Source organism: Vulpes vulpes, chromosome 12 (assembly GCF_048418805.1).
Source record: "Vulpes vulpes isolate BD-2025 chromosome 12, VulVul3, whole genome shotgun sequence".
Classification (NCBI taxonomy): Eukaryota; Metazoa; Chordata; class Mammalia; order Carnivora; family Canidae; genus Vulpes; species Vulpes vulpes.
In genome coordinates this window covers 176,692,667-176,710,407 of record NC_132791.1, presented here as the reverse complement: position 1 = coordinate 176,710,407, position 17,741 = coordinate 176,692,667, and the positions used below count along the sequence as shown (strand labels likewise).

The 17,741-nt window shown below is 49.4% G+C and overlaps 1 protein-coding gene across 8 annotated transcripts in view; it reads right to left on the bottom strand.

Moving 5' to 3' along the window:
* Positions 1 to 745: 745 nt before the first annotated feature.
* CHST6 (carbohydrate sulfotransferase 6) overlaps positions 746 to 17,741 on the bottom strand; it is a 42,256-nt gene continuing 25,260 nt past the window's right edge. For 5 of the 8 annotated variants that reach the window (XM_072731501.1, XM_025993068.2, XM_025993071.2 and 2 more), the window contains 2 exons: positions 5,252 to 5,327; positions 746 to 3,903 (listed from right to left, as the gene is read on the bottom strand). In XM_072731501.1, the coding sequence (XP_072587602.1) occupies positions 2,702 to 3,889 (1,188 nt within the window). In that variant the 5' untranslated portion in view covers positions 3,890 to 3,903; positions 5,252 to 5,327 and the 3' untranslated portion in view covers positions 746 to 2,701. Of the gene's footprint in view, positions 3,904 to 5,251; positions 5,328 to 5,573; positions 5,629 to 9,147; positions 9,208 to 16,127; positions 16,203 to 17,741 lie in introns of those variants that run through there. The other 3 variants (XM_072731503.1, XM_072731504.1, XM_072731502.1) reach the window with 3 other exon arrangements.

The window sequence follows — 17,741 nt, the reverse complement described above, 5'->3', positions numbered from 1 at the left end:
GCTTGCTTAGAATCCGATATGCCAGGGAACTTACCCAGAGGCCCAGGGTACATTAGATGCACGGAGCCAAGTCTGGGAGCCAGGCATCCCATTTGGGGGACCTTGGGTGTCCAGCCAGGATGAATGAATCACACAGTAAGAACCACTAATTGTGACCATCAATACAATCTGTGCCAGAGCAGGGGCAAATGAAATTTGTGTGATGCCACTATCAGGTTGGGCTTCAAGCTATCCCAAAAGCCTTCCTGGACTCCATAAGAGATCAGAGTCTCCCCGTTCATGGCTTCTGGCACCACAAACCTCTTGCTTATCCCTCTTTGCCTGAACATACCACATTGTCCAGGAACATTCCTAGGCTGACTCTTCCAGTTGACATTGCATTCCTTCCAGGCAGGCCGATTGGCTTTTATCCCCAGGGAGGGAGAAAAGAGGCCAACAACAGGGGCCCCAGTGCCGCAGCCCACTGCACACCATACGTTCCAACGTTCTGGTCCTTAAGATATCTGCAGCCCAATGCCAGGAGGACTCCCTCACCCCTAGAGAGCCATGTCAGTACTGGATGAAATGATGTGGCTTTCCAAACCTGTAGTGGGACCTTTTACTGCATCCAGTTCACTTTGTTAGAACTATAAGCACCGAAGTCAGAGATGTGAGTTTGAGGTCTGTCCTGTATTTTAAGCTCTGTGGCCTGAACCTTCCCAAGTTGCAGAGTCCCCATTAATAAATTCAGGGTTTTAAAAAAATGTTTATTTTTTAAAGATTTATTTATTTGAGAGAGAGCACCGGCAGGAGCAGGGGGCAGGGCAAGGAGAGAGGGAGAAGCAGACTCCTGCTGAGTGGGAAGCTCCATGTGGGGCTCCATCCCAGGACCCTGGGTTCACGACCTGAGCCAAATTAGGCATTTGACCAACTGAGCCACCCAGGTGCCCCAGTAAATTCAGAGTTCTAATTACCTTCCGATGTTATTGTGAAGGGGCAGATGGAGGTTTTATGGGGCCTGAAGCTTCTACAGCTTTACAGATCCTTAAGTGAGATGTCCTCAAGCTTCAGCTTCAAGGTCAGTATCTCTCTACTCCTTGCAAGAAAAGAAGTGCCAGATTCCCTGTTGCCCGCCTGCTTTGCAGCAAGGATGGGGGTGCACAACCGAGGTCCCACCAATCCAAGGCCACACTTGGGCTGAGAAAAAGAAACTGGCAACCTCCAGAACCCCTTCTGGCAACTGATGGCAAGTGAGGCAGCCCATTCATTTTCAGAGGTAACAGGCATGCAAGTTCTGGCAAATGTCAGTCCTAGCACTAACACCATGCCCCAAGTCTGTGCGCACTCAGATCTGCGTCCCTGTTCTTCTCAGGGGTTCTTTGAGCTTTTATTCCCCCTCCTCTTTTTCCCTTTTAAACACCTACTAGGCACTTGCTAACTCTCATTCTCATTTCCTGAACTCAGGACCAAGACCTCTACACATCCAACATCCCTTTATTAAGTCTCTGCTGCTGGAGCCAGGGCTTACAGGTAGGAAAGGGATTCTGCTCTCCTCTAGGGCCTGACCTGGGAGGACCAAGCGAAAACCACCACAGCAGAGCCATTTTTCTTTTGCCCTCCTGGCGAGATTTATCTAGTTACAATCATCCTGCCACCTGCCCTCCAGGCACTGATCCTGATGCCAACCTCTTGCTCTGTCACACGCTCTGTCTGGCTTGCTGTCCAGGCCTCTCTATCCTTTTCATCCTCTACCTTTCCCCTTCACTGCCTCCCTCCAGGCTTATCCAGGAGGCTCCCTAGGCTCTGCACTCTGGGCCCAGATACCTCATCACTTCCTGCATCCTGCACCTGCGGCCCCAGCTACGGCTGCTTACTCTTCCTAGTGCAGATAGATGGGAAAATCTGACCCTCCTTCACGAAGGAGACAGGTCTGTGCAAGCCTGATTCACCCTCTCCTTCCTACTATAGCATCAGAGCAAAACTCCCCTCCTCCCTTCATCCTCCTCATTGTGTGACCTTGGACAGGTCCCTTCAGTTTTGCATTTCACTTGTTCAACTTTACAGACTGTGAAGTCCAGTAAACAAAAATTACTGTTTATTTCTGTGGGTAGGATCCTTTGAGTCAAGACAAATCAAAGATTTACCCCAGGTAACTGGGCAGGTAACGGGGCAGAGAGAAGCCACAGGGAGATCACAAGATAAGAGGCATCTTGTCTGATTTCTTGCTGAAAGAAAGAAGTGAATATAAAGGCCAGTTGCTTTGCTAGAGTGTGGCGGTGGGACATGGGAGACCGAAGTCCAGAGTGTGTGTGTGTGTGCTGGGTGGGGGTGCTGTACAGATTTCAGAGCCGGCCTCACCACGATGCCCCTCTACTCTGAAACAGGGCTGGGGCCCCCTTCTCAGCTGCTGGACGATGCATCCAAAAGGAAAACAGACTTTGGAAGAAAGCACTTGAGTACAGCCAAGTCACTTGAACTCATTCCCTGTGCCCAGAAGTGTGGACACAGTTTTGCTTTCCATGAAGTGTGCGCCTGATGGGAATCCAGCTGCTAAGGAGCACTCAAAAGAAAATTCAGAAGCAAGAAGGAAGAAACTTGGAGCTCTGGGGACTCAGTCTGTTCCTATTACAGGGGAGGGCTCCCAAACTCCCGGCCCCTCCAATAGCAGCCCTGGACCTGTGCGCCCGGCTCCCTCCCCACCGCCACAACGCAGGGGTGTCCGCTAAGGTCCAGGGTGCGTGTCTGTGGATGAGGCCCAGCTGAAGCTGCTAGGGCCGCGCGGCAGCACCAGGTCCAGGGTGAGGTCGCGCTGCTCCCTCTCCGAGAACACGGGCCGGTAGCCCAGCAGCTGCAGCGCCCCGGCACACAGATCCTGCACCCGGCGGATCTTGGCGAAGGGCAGTGTGTGGCGCCAGGCCTGCGAGACGTTGACCGCGTCCCTCGACGAGGTCTTGAAGGCCTCGCGGCGCGCGCCAGGCCCAGACCCGTGCGTGATGTTGTGCATCCAGGCCTCGAGCTGCGGCGTGAGGCTCAGGCCCGCGAAGGCGTAGAGCGCGCGGATCTCAGGCAGCGGCGCCCGCGCCAGATCCTCGAAACGCACCAGGCGGTAGCGGCCCTGCAGGAAGGGCGGCGGCTTCTGCGTGGCGGCCTCGGCGATGCGCACGTGGCTGCGGCACACCTCGCGCACCACGCGCAGGCCGGGGTCGGCCTCCACCCACGTGCCGTTGGTGCCCAGCACGATGCCGTTGTCGCGCGCCAGCGCCTTGGCGGACTGCTCGCGCGAGCGCAGCACGGCCCGCGGGTCGCGCACCAGGTGCACGATGCGCAGGTTGAGCGCGGGGTCCCGCAGCAGCGAGTAGAGCACCTGCAGGTTGAAGAAGCGCACCTCCTTGAGCACCACGTGGCTGTAGGCGCGGCAGGCCTCCTGCGCCAGGCCGAAGGGCTGCCGCGCGCACAGCGGCTTGCACACCGCCTCGCTGCTGATGGCGCCGCGCGGGAAGGCGCTGCAGGCGGGCGGCGAGCACAGCGCGCGGCTCACGGCGTACTGGAAGAGGTCCGACAGGTTGCGGCGCCACGGCAGGTAGGCGTCGAACACGTCCATGTCGCACAGGAAGACGGAGCGCACCACGTCGCGCACGGCCATGTGCAGCGCCGGCGCGCTCGCCTGGGACAGCGTGGTCCACACGTGCCACCCCGGCTCCATCAGGTAGAAGACGTCGGGGTGCTGGCTGAAGAGCTGGCCCACGAAGGACGAGCCCGAGCGCCACGAGGACAGCACCAGCACGTGCACCCGCTCTTTGCCGCTCGCGGGCGACGGCGGCCTGGGCCAGGAGACCAGGAAGAGCAGGATGCCGGTCTGCGCCAGCAGGAGCACGGTCACCGCCCTGCTGGAGATGCGCGGCAGCCACATGTCGCCGGCCGGGCCTGCGCGGGAGAGAGCAGCCGGGCGGCGTTAGGGACCGCGCCGGGGCCCGCCGCACCCCAGCGCCAGCCTGCTGCTTGCCGGGAGCACCCCCGCCCCGACCGACCACCCGACCCGGGGGGGGGGGCTCCCCAGACCGCAGCTGTCTCAGGTGGCCCCGCGGGGCAGCATTAGGGACCGCGGCCCGGGGCCCGCCGCACCCCAGCGCCAGCCTGCTGCTTGCAGGGAGCACCCCCGCCCCGACCGACCACCCGACCCGGGGGGGGGGGGCTCCCCAGACCGCAGCTGTCTCAGGTGGCCCCGCGGGGCAGCATTAGGGACCGTGGCCCAGTGCCAGCCTGCTGCTTGCAGGGAGCACCCCTGCCCCAACCGACCACCCGACCTGGGGGGGGTGCTCCCCAGACCGCAGCCGTCTCAGGTGGACCCTCTCCCAGGAACAGGACTTTAAGAGGTCAGCCAAGATCTTGTCTATGCAGAGCAAGAGGCCAGTTGCAGATGCTATGGGAGATACATGCTCACCCCTAGTGCCTTCCTTCCTGTCTTTCCCATCTTTCCTTCTCTCACTGTCTCTGCCTTACTCTTTCTTCCTTTCTTTTTCTGGAGAGGGAAATACGATTTTTAAAACGGATTCCTTCCTTTTGCTTGAGAATTTCCTTTGTAGGGAGACCATTTTAGGTTGTTTAGCTAAACAGCTTTTATTTTTTTTTTTTTTTAAGATTTTTAATTTATTTATCCACGAGGGACACAGAGAGAGATAGAGAGGCAGAGACACAGGCAAAGAGAGAGGCAGGCTCCATGCAGGGAGCCCAATGCAGGACTCGATCCCAGGACTCCAGGACCACATCCTGGACCGAAGGCAGGCACTAAACTGCTGAGCCACCCAGGGATGCCCAGCAAAACAGCTTGATGGGTGATTTGACTCCTTCACTGGGCTCAGCCACTTCCTAGTCTGTGATCCTGGACCAAACGCTTAATAAATCTGTAACTCAGTTTATTCATCAGTAAAAAGAGGATTGATACTGGACTGGAGTCATGACAGGAGTCTGGGGGGCAGGGCATGTAGTAACTCCTGTAACTTGCCCTTTCTACACAGTGTGCTTCTGGGGTGGCCGGACTTCTTTTCACCAAGCAAATAATAGCTTTTATCATTAAAAGTAAATGATGACCTAGACAAAAAAACACCAACTGTTGCCATCTACAGGGAGGAAAGGGCTAGAGGATGCACGGACTCCAGGGGGAGGAGGGTACCCTTCTGGAGCCGTGTGAAGGTGCAGAAGAGAGCAATAAAGGGAGAGGTGACGGCAGGCAGGCTCCTGGCCTTTCTGCCCTTTCCATGCTGGGGTTACTCACTCTAGTCCAGGGCTGCCCGGAGAGCTGCACACTTCAGTCACAGATCCATGGAAGGTGCCCGCAGGTTTTTCAGAGCCTGAGAAAGCAGGAGGGAGGCTGGGTCAGTCTCACAGGAGGAAGGAGCCCTGCACCGTGGGAGGGCTTTGCATTCCCAGGCGGACAGAAAGTTCTCTGCAGGTGGGAACAGAGCGACCCAGCCCCTGACTGGAGCTGGGCACAGACCAGGGGCTGGGTACATTTTTCCAAGTGAGTGTGAATTGATGGTGTCTCCTGCTGGGTGGAGGAGAGAGGGCTGGCAGTGGGCCCTCTCATAGCCACTTACGAGCTATGAAACCTGGAGCAAATGACTTGACTTCTCCAAGGCTCAGTCTTGTCCTCTGTAAAATGAGGATGATAACATTTAGCCTCTCGGGCTTGTCGTGGGGAAGCTGCTACCAACACAGATGAGGAAGGGCTTGCCGATGCCGTACCTCCACCTCGTGCTACTGTTGATGATGCTGTGTTGGGAGAGAAGGAACCTTGGGAGGTCTCTACCCAGATGAGACACGCTGAGGTCACCTACATCTGGAATCCCAGAATCTCCTGTGACCACCTCTGGTCCCAACCATCCCTGTGGCCTTCAATGGATCTTAAGAATGTCACACGTGACCCACAGAGTGAAAGGAACACTGAGCCAGGTTCGCACACCCCAAGGTCCCAGGGCTTTTTCTTTGCACCTGTTGCTCTTGCCACGATCTCAGGGAAGAGCAGCTTTGGAAGGAAGGGGCCTTCTGTGCTTTCACAGCATTTACTCCCCACTAAGGCCCCTCCTTTGTCCACATCACCACCAGAAGCCAGATCTAAATCGTGAGCAGATTTCACTTATATGGAGGCTTCCGGAGTAGGTGGAGGACGGCCGGCAGCTTTGTGGTCTGCTACTGACTCCAGCACTGCGTCCTGAACCCCACACAAGTGTAGATGCTGTGATTTAACTCAATTGCTCCTTTGGTGGACATTATGATTTCCATTATTTCTGTGAAGGACCCAAAGTTTGGAAAGGCAGCAGGGCAAGTGGGACCCCCAACCCAGGACTTCCATCTCAAAGTTCCTAGCGCTTTCCCATTACAGTCATTTGGCCCACTCCTACGAAATCCCTGCAGAGCACTGGATCCTGAGTTTGGCCCAAACACAGCTGCCCTGGCCAGCCCAGCCCTTTCCTGGCTAGGGAGGATCTTGAATGCAGGCCAACGTGCTTGTTACCTGCCCTCCAGAGAAACCAGAGGTTTTCTTAGGTGACTCACACAATACAGAACTGATATCTGATCCTATTAATTGGAACTCAACAACTAGGAAGGGAATTAACACATCCTACCCCATGCAGAGTATCCAGAGACAGCAGGGTCCTGCGGATCCTACAGGAGAGTTTTCTGATAAGAAGCCTTAGGTGTAGCAAATTCAATTTGCCTCAGGGTTCAAAGTTAGGAAGAACAGGTCAGGAAGGCACTGGGATAAGTCCTTTCTCTTCATGATTGAACTGCATCCTCTCAACATTCCTGGGAAGTAGAAATTACCTCTAGCTGCTTTATTTATCTTTAAGATTTTGTCTATTTGAGGAATCCCTGGGTGGCTCAGTGGTTGAGCGTCTGCCTTTGGCTCAGGGCATGATCCTGGAGTCCTAGGATCGAGTCCCACATTGGGCTCCCTGCATGGAGCCTGCTTCTCCCTCTACCTGTGTCTCCGCCCCCCTCTCTCTCTCTCTCCCTCTCTGTGTCTCTCATGAATAAATAAATTAAACTCTTAAAAAAAAAGATTTTGTTTATTTGAGAGAGCAAGAGTGTGAGAGAGAGCAAGAGCATGATCAATCCAGGAGGTCCAATGTGTAACATCCTTATCACAGCAGACAATGTAGCTAGGCATCAGGGACACACCGATGAAGTGGCCAAAGGACCAGATGGTAGTCCGAGTGAGTGGCCCAACTATCCAGTGCCAGGGGAGGGTTGTGGTAGTCCTGGCTTGCGTACTTCTCTCTTGGTTTCTGGAAAAATCCCCCACTGTGTCTCTCGGCATTTCACATTGCACAGACCCACCAGAGCCGCCTATGCTGTATTTGATGCTGTCGTTCTCCTACTCAGCAACCTTCAGTTTTCCCACCTCACTTCCCAAAAGTCCCCACTCAGCATCCTGTGTGTCAGATCACCTGGAATCATTACACCCATGTTCTCCTCTACTCTGCTTTAAGTGCCCAGCCCTGAATCCCACCAAGAGTCATCTCAGCTTCCTTCCAAGACACCTCACCTGTGCCTTTCCTTCTTTCTTTCTTTCTTTCTTTCTTTCACATTTTATTTATTTATTCATGAGAGAGAGAGGCAGAGACACAGACAGAGGGAGAAGCAGGCTCCACGCAGGGAGCCCGACGTGGGACTCGATCCCGGGTCTCTGGGATCACACCCCGGGCTGAAGGCGGCGCTAAACCACTGAGCCACCCGGGCTGCCCACCTGTGCCTTTCTTAAGGCATGCATCACTCTGCCCTTCTTGCCTGTGAGCAACTTGAGAGTCAAGATTGTGGGCTTTTTTTGGTAAGAGAGTGTGTCTGTTCCCAGGCACCCAGTGTGGGGCTCACGCTACACAGGTGCACTAGACAGGCTTTGCTTGGGTCCACTCGGTACCTGTTCCTCCTTATTCTGCTAACAGCCTCAAGATTTTTCTTCGAGGAACCACCCTCACTCACACAAAGTGCATGTGGTTTGCATGGGGCTGACCGCCCACTTCCTGGTTCTTAAGGAATCATGTGTCTCAAGCCTGGTTCATCTATATATTCCACACACTATCCCCCGACCAAGTGATAGGCTTAGGAATGGACATCTGGGGCACGTGGGTGGCTCAGTGGTTCAGCATCTGCCTTCAGCACAGGTCATGATTCTGGGGTCCTGGGATCGAGTCCTGCATCAGGCTCCCTGCATGGAATCTGCCTCTCCCTCTGCCTATGTCTTGGTCTCTCTCTCTGTGTCCCTCATGAATAAATAAATGAAATCTTAAAAAAAAAAAAAAAAAGACATCTGCCCCAAGTCCAATCTCAGTATTTTTGTAGATTTGCAGAAAAGAGGGAAACTCCCTAGTTACAAAGCCAGCAGAGAAGAGAACTGAGCTAAAGAAAGAAAATCTGAGAGCGCATGGGCAGCTGGCAGCATCTGGATTCGGTTGGACTTCTCATGCTGGGGAAAAGGCTCCATTTTTAGTAAAGCCAGCATAAGTTCAATATCTGCCATTTACAACCAAGTGTTTTATTTAGAGAGTGGGTCCCCTTGGCGGGGTGGGGTGGGGAGAGGGCAGGACTGTAGTGAGCATGGATAGAACTTCTGAGGGCAGGTCACACTGTGTTTCTTGATGAGGTGCTAACTACCTGAGTGTGTTATCAAGCTATATTTTTATGACTTGTGTTCTTTTCTGCATGTTATGTTATATTTCAATAAAAAGTCAAGAATCCTGGCTGGATAAGACAGTATCATGTCTAAGAATGTCCCCGAAGACTGAATGAGTCGATGATATTAATGAATATTTGCCTGGGGCACGTGGGTGGTCCAGCTGTTGGGAGCCGCGTGCCAGGAAGGGGTTAATGGATCGAGCAAGGGCTCTCTGTTGACTCTTCCAACCTGTCTGGCCCACCTGTCTCACCCTTGTTGTTAAAGGCTTGTGGCTCAAGGACGCATACTATTGCTATCTAAGGGCGCATACCATTGCTATCTATTGTGAAAAGACATGTTTGGAGAACTAAGCTTAAGACATCCTGCTTGATATACAACCCTGCTCTATAAAAGAGTGAATAACACAAATAAAGTTGGCATTGTGGTTGAATCCAGCCTATGTCCCTCCTGCTCCCACTCTGTTTATGTCTCTTTTCTTTTCCTCATTTCCTTACCCTCATCCCTGGACGGTTGTCACCCCCAGCGCATGCGACAAGTGGCGCCTGAACAGGGACCTGAGCATAGAGCACATGAGAAGGATCCGGAATTGAATTATTCAGGTAAGGGAACCAGGCGGGGTCCTGGAACAGCGGGAGTAAAATCATGGGACAAGAGCAATCAGTGAATCAGGTTTTGTTTATAGCTGGATTACAAACCCTTCTCAAACAAGGAGGGCTCAAGGTACCTAATAAGGCCTTGAGAAGCTTTTTCGAAACTGTCAGGGATTTATGCCCGTGGTTTCCGACTGAAGGGTCCTTAGATTTAGAACATTGGAGAAGAATTGGACAGGAACTGAAAAATCAAATTTCCCTTAGAGGCGAGACAGCAGTCCCAGCCGGGACTATGAGATTGTTTGAGCAGTTGCGACAAGTCATTGACCCTTTGCATAAGATTGAGATTATTTCTTTGAAATCCGAAACCGAGAACAAAAATGATCAATTTGAAAGTGAGTTTGAGGGTGACTCTGAGGGAATTCAGCCTCCCTCGGCAGCTATAATGCAAATGGCCTTATCATCCTCTTTTTCTCCTGGTTCTCCCCGCTGCTCCAGCTGGGGATCACTCCTGTGAAGTTATTCCTGAGCCTCCTGGGGTCATCCCCCCTGCCCCACCACCCTATATCCGATCCAACAAAAACTTATGGGTCTCATAAGGCAGGCCTTAGGGGACCCCCTTTGTTGAGATTGGGAGGAGATGAATTCAGGGACGACAATGTATTTTTGGACAGTGATAATGAAAGTCCTCTGAAAGGATACATGCAAATGACAAAATTTTCTGGTAAAGGACAGAAAAAGGGGCCAGTCACCGGGTATAGGGATCAAGCTACTAGTCCCTTGCCTTTATATCTTACAAGCTCCAACCGCAGAGATATGGGAAGGAGCACCTGCTGTCCCCTGGCGGACTTTCCCCATAATGACTAACCAACAATCAGCCGGAGGGTTTGATATTAAAGGTGTGACCCCCTTACAAAGGGCACTGTATGAGGCCGGAAGGCGCGGAGAGGACACCACTGGATTTACTGCTTTCCCTGTCTCTTTAGATAATGCCAGTCGGCGCATGTATTCAGCCCTAAACTTCAAAGTGTTGAAAGAATTAAAAACTGCATGTGCCCAGTATGGGCCCACTACCCCTTTCACTTTGTCCATGCTGGACAATTTGAGTCGAGAGGCCCTGTGCCCTGGAGATTGGCATGTTGTAGCCAAAGCATGCCTTTCTGGGCGGGATTATTTGATTTGGAAATCTGATTATCATGACAGATGTAATGATCTTGCTAATTACAATAGGAGGACTGAAATTCCTGTCTCATATAAAATGCTTGCAGAAACAGGTGCAGTTGGGACATCTTGTTCCTTCCAACAGTCCTTGAAATACTCCTATCTTTGTCATTAAAAAGAAATCAGGAAAATGGAGATTACTGCAAGATCTCCGAGTGGTTAATGCCGTGATGAAGCCCATGGGAGCTCTGCAACCCGGGCTGCCGGCTCCTTCAGCCATTCCTTTGAATTATCAATTACTTATCTTAGATATAAAAGACTGTTTTTTTACCATCCCTCTATCTCCTGATGATTGTGAAAAATTTGCCTTTTCAATTCCTACTACTAATCTACAAGCCCCTTATGCCAGGTATCATTGGAAGGTTTTGCCTCAGGGCATGGCCAATAGTCCTACACTATGCCAGGAATTTGTAGGCAGAGCTTTGACCCCCTTTATTTTTTTTAATTTTTTTAAATTTTATTTATTTATTTATTTATTTATTTATTTATTTATTTATTTATTTATGATAGTCACAGAGAGAGAGAGAGAGGCAGAGACACAGGCAGAGGGAGAAGCAGGCTCCATGCCCGGAGCCCGACGTGGGATTCGATCCCAGGTCTCCAGGATCGCGCCCTGGGCCAAAGGCAGGCGCCAAACCGCTGCGCCACCCAGGGATCCCTTTGACCCCCTTTAGACTTGCTTTCCCATCTGTATATTGTATTCATTATATGGATGACATTTTACTAGCCGCTGATGAGGAAGGGACTCTCTTAAGAGCATTCGAAAGATTGCAGTCTTGCCTTCAAAAATTTAATTTGATAGTGGCCCCTGAAAAGGTTCAGAGAGCTGAACCTTATGAATATCTTGGATATATTATTGAACAAAAAACTATTAAGCCACAAAAAATTCAAATACGCACTGCCCCTCTTAAAACATTAAATGATTATCAAAAGTTGTTAGGAGATATCAACTGGATACGTTCAATGTTAACTTTAACTGCGGAACAGTTACGCCCCCTCTTTGATATACTAAAAGGAGACTCTAATCCGGCCTCTCCTAGAATGTTGACGGAGGGCGCCAAACAAACATTAGAATTGGTCAATAATAAACTCTTGGAAGCTCAGGTTACAAGAGTTTCTTTGGTGGATTCACTATACTTAATTTTATTAAACCCTGCCATCATGCCCTTGGCTGTCCTTTGGCAACCTCATGGCCCTTTAGAATGGATACATCTCCCCTTACATTCTCTGCATGTTATTAATTCTCTTCCTAGCATGCTGGCTCAACTTCTCACTCGGGGGAGGACGCGTTCCCTACAACTCCTAGGCAAGGAGCCTGACTTTTTAATCTGTGCTATGTTAACTAAAGAGAAGTTTGAAAATTTACAACAGTTTGACCTTAATTGGCAAATTGCCCTCGCCTCATACCCGGGCCAGGTCAAATTCCATTTGCCAGCAGATAAACTTCTGCAGTTTCTAAATAAGGTTTCAACAATCCCACAAGGTTCCCTATCTCACTCCCCAATTAAGGAAGCTGCAAACATTTTTGTGGACGCCAACAAGTATGGCAATATCGCAATTTATTACATCTCAAAAAGGGAGGAACATATAGAGAAATACCATTACTCAACTAAATCAGTGCAAAGAGCAGAATTAAAAGCTGTTGCTATTGCTTTACAAAAATATCCTGAGCCATTAAATCTTTTCACAGACAGTCTATATGTTGCTCAAGCTGTGCCCTTACTTCCCTCCGCCTTTTTATGTTGTAATGATGAAGAGTTATATATCCTCTTCTCGTCTATTCAACACAGTCTTCTTAAAAGACATAATCTGATTTACATTTTTCATATTCGAGCTCATTCAGGTCTGCCTGGCCCATTATCCTATGGAAATGCAATTGCTGATGAAATCACGCATATTAATTTTCTTTCTTCTTTTGATGCTGCTAAGGAAAGCCATAGCAAATTTCACCAAAATTCAGCAGCTCTTCGAAGACAATTTAAGATTTCACGCGAATCGGCCAAATAGTAAAAGAATGTCGGACTTGCCCCGAAACCCTCAACCTCCCTTCATTTACTGTTAATCCCTGAGGCCTCTTACGTAATCATCTATGGCAAATGGACGTTACATTATATCCTCCATTTGGTAAATTGAAATATATCCATGTTTCTGTTGATACCTTTTCAGGATATATTTTTGCCTCTGCCCACAGTGGAGAAGCCTTTACTGATGTACAAAATCATCTATTTGCTGCATTCTCCCAACTAGGCCTCCCCAAGGCTATTAAAACAGACAATGGGGATCCCTGGGTGGCGCAGCGGTTTGGCGCCTGCCTTTGGCCCAGGGTGCGATCCTGGAGACCTGGGATCGAGTCCCACATCGGGCTCCTGGTGCATGGAGCCTGCTTCTCCCTCTGCCTGTGTCTCTGCCTCTCTCTCTCTCTCACTGTGTGCCTATCATAAATAAATAAAAAATTAAAAAAAAAAGACAATGGATCTGCTTATACCTCGTCTTCTTTTCAGCAATTTTGCCTAACTTTCGGCATTTCACATTCCACTGGTATTCCATATAATTCACGGGGTCAGGCCATTGTTGAAAGAAGTCATTCCACCCTAAAAACTTATTTACATAAATTAAAAGAGGGGGAGATACTTAAGGGAAAGACTAAGTATTCACCACATATGCATTTGGCATTAACTTTATATGTTTTAAATTTTTTGAATGTTGATGCAGTAGGTAAGACTGCAGCTGAGAGGTTTTGGGCTCCAGAACCGGAGCCCTTCCTTTATGCACGATGGAAGGATCCGCTGACGGGACAGTGGTCTGGCCCAGATCCAGTCCTCTGGCGAGGACGAGGGTTTGCTTGTCTTTTCCCACAGAAGGAGGAAACGCCGCGGTGGCTGCCGTTCCGGTGCATCCGATTTACCAAAGAAAATGGCCCGTCTCTCCCTTCAACCACAAGTTCCTCAACGGGACCAGACGGTGAAACCCCGGAGGAGAAGGGAAAGGAGAGCCCCATTGCCTACTTGGGGACAAATAAAAAAGGTGGTTGGCGAGGCCAAACAAACCGTACGTAAAGCCCAGGCCCCCCTTACTCCTACTAACCTGTTTTTGGCTCTTTTAGCAGTCATCTTCGCCTCTGCTGAAACAGCCGAGGCGTCCTCTTATTGGGCTTTTATGGTGGACCCTCCTTTTGTACGGCCGTTACTTGGGATAATCCCACGCCTCATGTACGTACTAATCTAACAGATGTGCTGGGAGGGCTAGAGGCATATTCCATTGAGGCTGTCACAAGACCCATCAGCTGGACTGGGTTGGCAGATCAGGTTCCAATTTGTTTCCAGGCCGCTGAAAACGGTCAGTCCCCCTCCTATGGGTGTCTTTTTACTAAGCAGGTGACTCGCACCATCAAGCGTTGGTATTGGGATGACGAAAGACATAATGGAGATGGAAGGGAGGAGGAAATGGTTGATTATTGGGCGCTTAATGAACCATTCTTCGCACCGGGGGCTACTTCTAACCTTCGAGATTCTCCTCCTGGAATGAGCCCTTGGGACTATCCTGACTGCCCTACAGTGCCCAATTGAAAATCATCTCTCCCAGTTTGGAGAGAATGCAGAGTGCGAGACCCTGAGACTTTGCACCCAGTAATGACACCCTCTTTGCGTATAACGGAGTGGTCAAAATCAAAATCTGCAGCCTGGCAAGAAGTGCGAGTCAGAGTGGGATCTCCAGGACTCTGTGCTGCCTATGAACATTATGGATACGTGCCTCCCGGCACGCTTTCAACACCACGCATGATACATTCGGACCTTTGGAAGCTGGCTGCAGCTCTCCGTCCCCTTAAAACAAACTCTACTACGGGACCTATCTACCCCCATCATGTTGATCTGTATATTCAGGCTTGCGAACCACGTCCCTTCCTGTTGGTGGTGGGGAGAGGCAAAATTGATAAGCTTCAAGCCTCTCAGGACAAATACCAGGCTAGTTGCCAAAATTGTGTATTGACTAATTGTTTGCCTGTTCATCTGCCCCCTGAAGATGCTCGCCCTGTTACAGTTATGTTAGTACAGCAACCCCCGTATGTCATGCTCCCTGTTAATATTACAGGGCTGTGGTATACTAGTTACGGGTATTCCTTTGCTAAACAACTCACTGATATGGTGGTAAAAACAAAAAGGTTTTTGGGTCTATTGGTGGCAGGAATAGCTGCTTTTGTGTCTTTGGTAGCCTCTGCCACTGTTTCTTCTGTGGCACTCAGCCAAACCATCCACACCGCTCAACATGTTAATTCCTTGGCCCATAATGTATCTGTGGCTCTTGCCACACAAGGGACTATTGATCAAAAAAATGTTGCTCGTCTACAGGGGTTGGAAGAAGCTGTGGAGTACCTGGGAGGGCAATATGCTCGGCTCCAAGCTCAGATATCATTGCAATGTCATGCGGGCTTTCAGCATATCTGTGTCACCGCATTACCTTATAACGAGACAGAACATACATGGGAGCAAGTGCAGCAACATTTAAAGGGGATTTGGAACAATACAGATTTAAGCTTAGATTTGCTAAGCATGGAACAGCAAGTGGCTGCACTTAACAATGCTCATCTCTCTATTGAGAACCCTGCTGAATTGGCAGAAATTTTTTTTAAAAGGTATCCGAGGTATTAACCCCTTGCAATGGTTTGAATTTAATTCCCCTGGCATTTGGATTATAAATGCTGTCGCTACAACCTTGGTAATTGCTTTAACTATTGGAATATGCTTATATGCGTCCTTTAAAAGTTTCCAGCACAAAGCCCTTAAAAATCTCTATTTTCAGGATCTCAAATTAAAAACAATAGGGGGAGATGTTGGGAGCCGCGTGCCAGGAAGGGGTTAATGGATCGAGCAAGGGCTCTCTGTTGACTCTTCCAACCATGGCCCACCTGTCTCACCCTTGTTGTTAAAGGCTTGTGGCTCAAGGATGCATACTATTGCTATCTAAGAGCGCATACCATTGCTATCTATTGTGAAAAGACATGTTTGGAGAACTAAGCTTAAGACATCCTGCTTGATATACAATCCTGCTCTATAAAAGAGTGAATAACACAAATAAAGTTGGCATTGTGGTTGAATCCAGCCTATGTCCCTCCTGCTCCCACTCTGTTTATGTCTCTTTTCTTTTCCTCATTTCCTTACCCTCATCCCTGGACGGTTGTCGCCCCCAGCGCGCGCGACATCCAGCCAGTTAAGTGTCTGCCTTTGGCTCAGGTCATGATCCCAGAGGCCTGAGTTGAGCCCCACATTGTGCCCCTGCTCAGCAGAGAACACGCTTCTCCCTTTCCCCCGATCATGCTCTTGCTCTCTTGCTTTCACTCTCTCTCTCAAGTAAATAAAATTTATGAAGAATAAATATTTGCTCAATGGAAGTCAGATACTCTGTGATCCAAATCCAAAGGGGGGGGAATTCCCCATGTGCCCCATGTTTCTTCCTGCTAAGCATTTTACCTTTTTTTTTTTTTTAAGTAGGCTCCATGTGGAGCACAATGCAGGGCTCAAACCCACAACCCCAAGATCAAGACCTGAGCTGTGATCAAGAGATCACACATGCTGATGTGTGATCACAGATGCTCCACAGACTGATGCACTCAGGACTGCATCAGATTGATGCAAGCCCAGGCACCCAGCTCTCTGGGAAATCCTCACCTGCATCCCAGCTCTGCGTACCCCTCACTCAGCAGCATCTCCTGTGTGTAGCCTCTCCCGGCCCTGGCAGGGTATCTAAGGGAGTGAAATATAATACTAGGTACAAATTCATGGCTCAGATTTCTCTGTTTGGCATCAGCTGGAGGCCATCCCTGTTCAGGAATCCTAAGGACTAGAAAAAACAGATTCCAGATGAAGGATCAGTGGACTCTTGGCATCAAGGGCCACCCCTGGGGGCAAATCAGTTCTAATGGAGTCTAGGGCATCTGTTAGGGAAAAGGTTGAAAAGGAGGGAAACAGAAAAAATAAAAATGAGAGAGAGAGAGAGAGAGAGAGAGAGAGAGAAAAGCAAGGGAGGAGAGAAGGGTGCATGTTTATGGTGGACTGGAAACATGGAATTTAAGTCAGAATTTAAGTCCTAGCCGTCTAACTTTAGAGCTCTTAACTACATAGTGTTGAGTGGAAAACGCACAAGTACTAGAACATACAGTGTGTTAAAATGCCAAATATAAAAATATATACAAATATCAAAGGACATCATCAAAAAGGTGAAAGGACACCCCCAGGTGGGAGAGAATACTTGCAAATCATATGTGTAGCAAGGGATCCAGAATATATAAAGAGCTCTTACAATTCAACATAGAAACAAACACAACCCAATTGAAAAATGGGCAAGAGGTCTGAATAGACATTTCTCCAAAGATATACAAATTGTCTACAAGCTTATGAAACGATGCTTGACATTTTTAGTCATTAGGGAAATGCCAATCAAAACTATAATGGGGGGGATGCCTGTGGCTCAGTGGTTGAGGGTCTGCCTTTGGCTCAGGTCATGATCCCAAGGTCTTGGGATTAAGTCCCTCATCAGGTTCCCCACAGAGAGCCTGCTTCTCCCTCTGCCTATGTCTCTGCCTCTCTCTCTCTGTGTCTCTCATGAATAAATAAATAAAATCTTTTTTAAAAATTATAATGGAAAAAAATTATAATGGGAGGTGTCTGGGTAGTAGCTCAGTTGGTTAAGCGTTTGCCTTTGGCTCAGATCATGATCCCAAGGTCCTGATATGGAGCCCCACATCAAGCTCCCTGCTCAGCTGAGAGCCTGCTTCTCCCTCTTGCTCTCCCTACTCCTCCCTCTGCTTGTACTCTCTCTCTCTCAAATAAATAGAATCTTTAAAAAGAAAAAAAAAAACAAAACTATAATGACAGACCACTTGCCATCAACTAGGATGGTTATAATAAAAAAGGTAGATAATAACCAGTATTAGTGAGAAGGTGGGGAATCTTCATGCACTGCTGGGGGGGATGGAAATGGTGCAGTTCCTGCAGAAAACAGGTAGTTCCTCAAAAGTTTAAACATAGGGTTACTATGTGATGCAGCAATGCCACTCTAAAATATATATCCAAGGGACACCTGGGTGGTTCAGTTGGTTGAGCATCTGCCTTTGGCTCAGGTCATGATCCTGGGGTCCCATGTTGGAGCCCCACATGGGGCTCCCTGCTAAGTGAGGAGTCTGCTTCTCATTCCTTCTGTTCCTTGCCCCATTCATGCTCTCTCTCTCTCTCTCCCTCTTTCTCTCTCAATTAAATAAATACAATAGTAAAAAAAAAAAAAAA